The sequence below is a fragment of the Tupaia chinensis genome, unplaced genomic scaffold (assembly GCF_000334495.1).
Source record: "Tupaia chinensis unplaced genomic scaffold, TupChi_1.0 Scaffold000178_1, whole genome shotgun sequence".
Taxonomy (NCBI): Eukaryota; Metazoa; Chordata; class Mammalia; order Scandentia; family Tupaiidae; genus Tupaia; species Tupaia belangeri.
Genome location: NW_006159653.1, coordinates 2317699 through 2324705, shown reverse-complemented (window position 1 = coordinate 2324705; position 7007 = coordinate 2317699). Strand labels below are relative to the sequence as shown.

The window sequence follows — 7007 nt, the reverse complement described above, 5'->3', positions numbered from 1 at the left end:
CTAATTGCAGAGGGTGCATATGCCCCTGAGAGCAGCAAGCACCCCATGGTACATACTCATGCTGTGGTCCTAGCTCTCCATCCCATAAGAATCCTAAAAAACAAGCACTTATTTTATTTATTATTATTTTAAAATTTTAACCAGAGAAAGAGAGAAAGAGAAAATGAGAAAGCAAGCCACCAGATCTAAGACTTGAACTGTGACTGGCTATGGAAGAGTCCAGTGCCTTAACCACCATGCCGCCTGCCAGCTCCCCCACCACTTTTTTTCAGTTTTTGCTATAGGGCCTATGTGTTCACTGGAGCAAGAGCGAGCGAGCGAGCGAGCGAGAGAGAGATCCCCGGGGGACAGCCAAGCTGTAATGCCCACCCCTCCATTCTCCTCGGGAGATCTTGAACACACATGCACACACACCCGGTGTAATTTTCACACTGCCAGGTCCAGGCCTTGAATAGGGGAGATGGCCAGTGAGAGCCAGTACCTTCACCTCTGTACCACCTGGTGACCTCGTCCTGTAGGGATCTGAGGCACACACATGCACTGGGCAAGTTTTTTAGGCCACTGGGGCTGGGATTTGAACCAGTTGCCCATGTGGAATCTGGTTCCTTACGCACATGCTTAGCCCTCTCCTACAGGGCTGGCCCTGCAAATGCTTCTTTTCTTTTTTAAAAAATAATTATTTTATTTAACTAACTTTATTTATTATTTTCTAGCTTGCTGGGGAGGGAGAAAGCAAGCCACCAGGTCCGGGACTCGAGCCACAGTCAGCCATGTGAGAGTCCAGTGCCTTTAACCACACCACTTGCTGGCTCTTCAAATGCTTTTTATAAAAAGAGATGAAGGCTGAAGTGAGTGATACCCTTTTTCCTAAAAGGTTCCCTTGCTACATTGGTCACACTTCCGATGACACCCCATCCTGTCACTGTGCCTCTAGCCACAGGTCTCTTTCTTGGACCTGCCATGGGCACAGCCCTCCCTCGGGAGGAGCATTCCTTCTCTGGCGTGTGTACACGGCCCATAGAAAAAACTAGAAAAAATCCCAAACAACCCCTCTGCCAGAAAAGCAGACACAAAATCAGACAAATTCCCACCGAGTTGCCCGTGCCCCCTGGATCCCAGGCTGGGGACTGGGGATGAGCCCAGCCACAGAAGCTCTGGGCCTGAGTGGGCCTGGCTCAGCATGCTCCTGCAGGGGCGATGTGCCCACGTCTAGAAAGACGGGCCAGCCTGCTGTGGGAGCCAAGACACAGGCTCCAGCCATCCGGGAGCAGCAGGTGGCCGGGGACAGGCTGGAGGCGGTGGGCCCCATGCATCCTGGTGTCAGCAGTAGCCCTCAGCCTTGCTGCATGCTGTGGGCACAAAGACTAAGTAGAACACCCTCCCAGGGGGTGACAAGCTAAGGAGACACCTGCTAGGCATGGTCCCTGCCTGCCCAGCCAGGAGAGGGCTGGGGGGACCATGCCCGGGGCTGTGGTCTAGGGCGAGGATGACACAGGGTCACCACAGGCCCTGTGTGCTGCCTGACAGAGATGCTCAGAGTGCCAGGGACACCCAGTATGGAGGAGGCAGCGGGCACGCGGGGGTTGTGTGCGAGGGCGTGCTGGGTGGCTGGGCTCACAAGACACCCACGTAGGGGCACCAGGTGGGCAGCACGGAGCTGCGAGGGGGTGGGCAGCACCCCAGAGCAGGAAGGGGGGGACCGAGAAGCTGGAAGGACATCAGGCAGCGGGGCAGGGGAACGGACCTGAAGCAGAGGTTCGGCTGCGGGCAGGGGAGGCAGCCTCAGCAGGCCCATGCCTCCCTCCTGTTGGAAATCACCTTCGGTTATGTCTGAGTTACTCTCAAGGGGCCCAGTCCCCTAACCTGCCCCGAGGAGAGGGGAACCACTCAATCCCCGGAAACCTCAGATGCAGACAGCTTCGGGGTACTGCTGAGAACCCTGGGCTGACCTGGGGCGTGGATGCTCCTCGCTCCCACCCTTCTCAGGCGTCATCCTGGGACCAGGCAGCAGACAGGATCACCGACCGGCCTGGTGCCCACCAGCCACGCCCATTCCTTCTGGAACTGCCTCCTTGTACCTACGGGTCCTTGGTGCTGAGCTCAGCCCAGCAGATAAGACAAGACACCCAGCAATCCAGTCCGGAAGCAGAGGCTGCACTTGGGGGAGCTGGTGGGGGTCCCAGAAGCCTTGGGGTGATGACACCAGGCTGGGGGTTGGAGGACGAGGAGGGGTGGGTGGCCTTCCGGGTGGAGAACTCGGCACACACAGGCATGAAGCGGAGACAGGCTGCGATCATTCCATGATAAGAGCTAACTTTCCCGGGAGCGGCCCCAAAGTGGGAAGAGGGCACATCTAAAGTGGGAAAAAACCTTTGCCCCACAGGAGGGTCCCAACCTCATCCCGCAGGTGACAGGCACAGCCAGAGCGCGGGGGCCAGGACGAACGAGCTTTCATTCCAGAAAGAGCTGTGTGGTGAGGGCTGCAGGGAGCATGCAGGGCCAGGGGCAGGACAATGAGCAGCAGGTGGCGAGGGCTGCAGGGAGCATGCGGGCCAGGGGCAGGACAATGAGCAGCAGGCTGCCTGCACGGCAGGGTGGCAGCTCACGTGGGCACGTGCTGAGGACGCCCCTCTGCAGAGCTGACACCCTGCAGTGCCTGACGAGGCCCTCAGCTGCACCACGGCAGGAGGGACCGTCACCCACAGACCACAGGTCTCCCGCCCCCCTGCTGTGCCACGGCCTCTGACCCTGCACCTCCCCTGCCTCTCCTCTTGCCCGAGAACGTGTTTGGTGCAGTCACCCTGGCATGGCCCCACCCTTTCCTCCTCCAAGCCAGATGGCAGCTGGGCGCCCCCGACCCTGCCTTCCCTCCCCTATTTTCTGGGCTGCTGCCCCAGAGGGCCCCGCAGGCAGCCTGGCTCGAAGCTCTCTGGCCTTTCACCTTTAACCCTGTACCTTCCTACCTCTTATCCACATCCTGGTCACCCCAGGAGCCTCCCCACCCAGAGGTGGCACATCCATGAACCCCTCTTCTTGCAGTCCCTTCCCAGAGCTCCTCACGTGAGCTGTGACCCCCTCAGCTTTGCTCCCTGGTCAGCTCAGCTGAGAGGAGCCACACAGCACCCCGGGCCGCAGCCCCTGGACAAACTGCCTGCAGAAGCGGCCTCGCAGGCGGGCCATGCGGGGAGGGCAGTGGCGGCACCCTGCTCTCGGCGAAGTGCCAGCAGCCCTCTCATGCTGGGGCACAAGCTCCAGTGCTTCTCCCATGCTCCCCAGACAGGGGCTGCCTGGCAGTGGGAGCAGCTCCTCCCCTGGCCCTGTGCTTCATCACACCCCTTCCACCACCGTGGGCCTGGCCCAGGGCCCCCTCCTGGGTCCTGGGTCTCGGCTCTAGACATGGGGATCCAGGCTTTAGCACTCCCTCTCTGCTATCAGGCAGGTCTCCCCAGCAACCCAGAGAGCCTGAGGGGCCCCAGCCCGGCCTCTGCTTTCTCCCAGCCGAGTGCACTCCTGGCAAGAGCAGGCACACTGCTCTGCCCTCTGCCCTCCCACCTTCGCGCCCGCGGGCCCGGCCGCCAAGCCTAACGGACACCTTATCTCACTCGCCTCCCTGGAGCGCCAGGCCGACGCCATCCCACCTCCTCCAGGTCAGTGTCACTTTCACAGGAGCCCATGCTCCACACAGCCCAGACCCCCGGGAGCGCCCGCCTGTACGCCACTGAGTTCCAGGTGGCTCCTAACTCCCACAACCTGCACGCTCCACGCGGCTGTGACCGGGATGAGAATCTAATTCCAAAGGCCAAGCAGTGCCAGGGAGCCCAGCCCCCTCCGGGCAATGGCTTTCCTCAGGCACCCTCACAGCCCGGGAGGCGAGCCGTGCTGGCGGCAACCCTGGAGCAGAGCTGAGCAAGTTTTCAAGAGGCGCCCACGTGGGGCGTTCCGCAGCAACTCCAGGTAGCTGCTGACAGGAACTTGATAGTGGGCCTTTGCTGTGGCACACAATGGAGAGCGCGTGCCAGGGACAACAGGTGTAGCCATTAGCGAGCTGTCACAGCACCACCGCCAGCTGGCCCGCCTGCCCGCCGCCTGTCCGCTGGAGTCTCAATGCAGGTCTTCGCTGGGGCGCCCGAGCCGGCCACATGGGCCCTGCAAAGGCAGCCCGGGTCTCAACCTTGCCTAGCCATGCAAGAAGGCCTCCCAGCCAGGGTGCGCCACCCACGGGGCCTAGCTTCGGAATGGAGCTCCCGCAGCAGCAGGGAGAACACCCCTGCCCCCGGGCACAGGTGAGAACCCCAGGAAGAATTCGGCAGCAGCAGCTCTGGAATTTTGACTGGCCTGAGTTCCAAGCAAGGTGGCCGTGACAGGTGCCCTCCGGAAGGCCAGGCACACAGGTCAGGACAAGAACGTTCAGACGTGATCAGAGTGCGGGCGGCAAGGAGGTGTGCAGGCTAATCATCTTAGCAGGCGTCAGACGCTCCTGAGTGCGGCTGCGCCGGGGCTGCCGCGCCGGGGCCGCCGTGGAGGCAGGTCGCTGGTTCCCCAGGAGCTGGCTCAGCACAGGTGGCAGGACGGAGCACGGGTGTGAGTCCTGGCCCACGAGGTGTGAGGGGCAGCATGCAGAGGGACCAGCCCACACACAGCAGAGTGCCCAGGTCCAGGAGCCAGTGAGCTCAGACGCAGGGTTTGCGGGTCGGCCTTGGGGGCTCCACGGTGCCCTAAGCCTGAGACCCAGGACGGGGATGGGCAGAGCTACAGAGGAAGGACAGTGCTCCCTGTGTGCTGGGATGGGACGGATGCCAGGCAGGAGCAGCTCATTTCCTCATCGGGAATTACCAAGGAGGCCTGGACGGCCCTGCCAGGGGTCACGGAGGGCCATGGGGAGGACAAAGGGCTCGGGCAGAGGCTGGAGGGAGGGGGAAGGGCACTTCCCCCATGGCCCAGGCACTGAGCTACACTCGGAAGGCAGTGCCTGGAGGGGCCTCCAGCAAATTGTAGCGACCAGCAGACACAGTTTCAGGGCGTGGGGAACAGGTGGAGGCGGGAGCCCATCACCGCTCACACGGATTGGTCCTCAGGGCTGACAGCCACCAGGGAAGAAGGAAACTGCTCCCAACTTACCCTGAGATAGGCCACTGTGGGGCTGGGGCTCCTGCGACATCCGCCTCGCCTCCCCCTCCCCTCGCCCACATGGCCCTCATGTGGTAGAAAGATCAGGGTCCCAGCTTCCTCAGCAGACCTTCCCAGCTGCCGCTGGTGCTGACGCCCCCACAGAAACAGGCCTGGGAGACCCTGAGGGTCTGCCACCTCGGGGCTCGTGTCCCAGCAGGCTTTTCCTCTAGAGTTCTGAGAGTGAGCTAGCCCTCAGGACCAGGCTCGGTCTAGAGGCAAGTGGGGTGCAGTGAGATCAGCGACACCCAATCTGGAGGTTCCCCGAAAGGCAGACAGGGAGGCCCGTAGGAGCCAGGCCCGTGTTGGGTCTGCGACACCGCACCCTCCTCCAGCAAGCACCAGGCTCTGCGACGGCAGCCGGCCCATGCCCGGCAGGCCCCGGGCCTCCTGTGACCTCGTCTGCGCTGTGGCAGAGCAGGGCTGCAGGGCTGGGTCTTCTCTCTCGCTCTATACCCTTTCCCGGGAAGCCTCAGCCTACCCACACAGACCGTCCTGCACCAGATGGCACACGGGTCGGGGCGCCGGAGCCAGAGCCGTGCCTCCCTCCGCACGCCCGCCCCACCTGGGTCTAGTGCCACAGCGGCTAGTCGCTCAGTCTTGACCTTGAAGTCAGTCCCAAAGTCCCCTCCAGTCCGGCTCCTCGCACGCCGGCAGCCACCGGTCGTACACTCTCGCTCGCTTTTGGATCCTGCATCTCCTGGGGGTGCCCTGATACCACCCTGGCACACCCAGGCCTCCACCAGCCGTCCGGCCAGCACTGCCACTCACCCTTGGGGAACACAAACCCCAAACCCGAGGCCCGTCCTGCTTCTCGGTGCTCTCCGGCCTGTCTGCTGCCAGTCCAGCTCCCCACGGTGGGAGGTGAGACCAAATCCTGGCCACCTCACGCACTCTGCCCCTGTCCCCAGAAGGCTGTCTCCTGCACTCGGCCTGGTCACATCCGGCCACCCTTTGCAGCGAGGCTCCCAGCCTCCTGAGAGCCTGGCCCCGGGTGCCCACGCCTGCCCGCCTCCTCTGCACTGGGCACTCCTGGGGGCCGTGGCCGATCTTGGTCAACGGTAGGCCCAGGCCCAGTGGCCAGTGACCGCGAGGGTGGAGGAGACCATGGCCGCGGGGCTCCCTGGATACTATCTCCCCTCGGAGGTGACTTTTAGACGGCCACGTCCAGCGGAAAGGGCCTTTCCTCCACGCCGAATGGTCCCAGCTTGGAAATACGCCTCCCGGCCGGCCAGAGAACCCCCCAGCCCAAGGTCGCTGGACCCTGCTGGACAGTGCCACAGCTGTGGTCGGCCAGGGCCAGCAAGGCCCCAGGCACAGGTCACCCTCCCCTCAGGACAGCCACCACTTCAGCCCCGTCTGTGGTCCTGATGGCCGAACCACCACCGCGTTCAAACACAGACCCTCCGAGCGCACAGCGACCTCTGGGCACACTCAGGCTGGGCAACCGGCCAGACCAACCCAGTGGCACGAGCCCTGGTCCCGGGGAGGCGCCCGAGGCCTGGCTCCCCAGTAAGGACTCCACCCGCGGGGCACTGGACGGGCACCAGATGAGGCCCTGGCCTGGCTGGCCCACGGCTGAGAACAGGCAACCGCCCCTCACCTAGGGGGTTCTGCCAGCTGCCCTAGCACCAAAGGAAACTGCGGGCAGACATTCCAGGCAGTGGGGCGCGGGGGCAGACAGTGAGGAGGGCGCAGGCCCCTGGGTGGAGAAAACGCAGCCCGCCAAGTCGTGGGGTGGCTCTTTCCGCAGATCGCAGTCCCAGAGCACAGGGGACACAGGGCGAGCCTCCTCCCAGCGCCGGTCAGAGACAACCGCAGGGAGGCGCGGCCGGCGGCAC

At 63.1% G+C, this 7007-nt stretch overlaps 1 protein-coding gene across 1 annotated transcript in view; it reads right to left on the bottom strand.

The window, feature by feature from the left end:
• Positions 1–4417: 4417 nt before the first annotated feature.
• NTN3 (netrin 3) overlaps positions 4418–7007 on the bottom strand; it is a 9209-nt gene continuing 6619 nt past the window's right edge. Inside the window, exon 9 of the mRNA XM_006146462.1 lies at positions 4418–4588. Coding sequence (XP_006146524.1) covers positions 4418–4588 — 171 coding nt within the window. The remainder of the gene's footprint in view (positions 4589–7007) is intronic.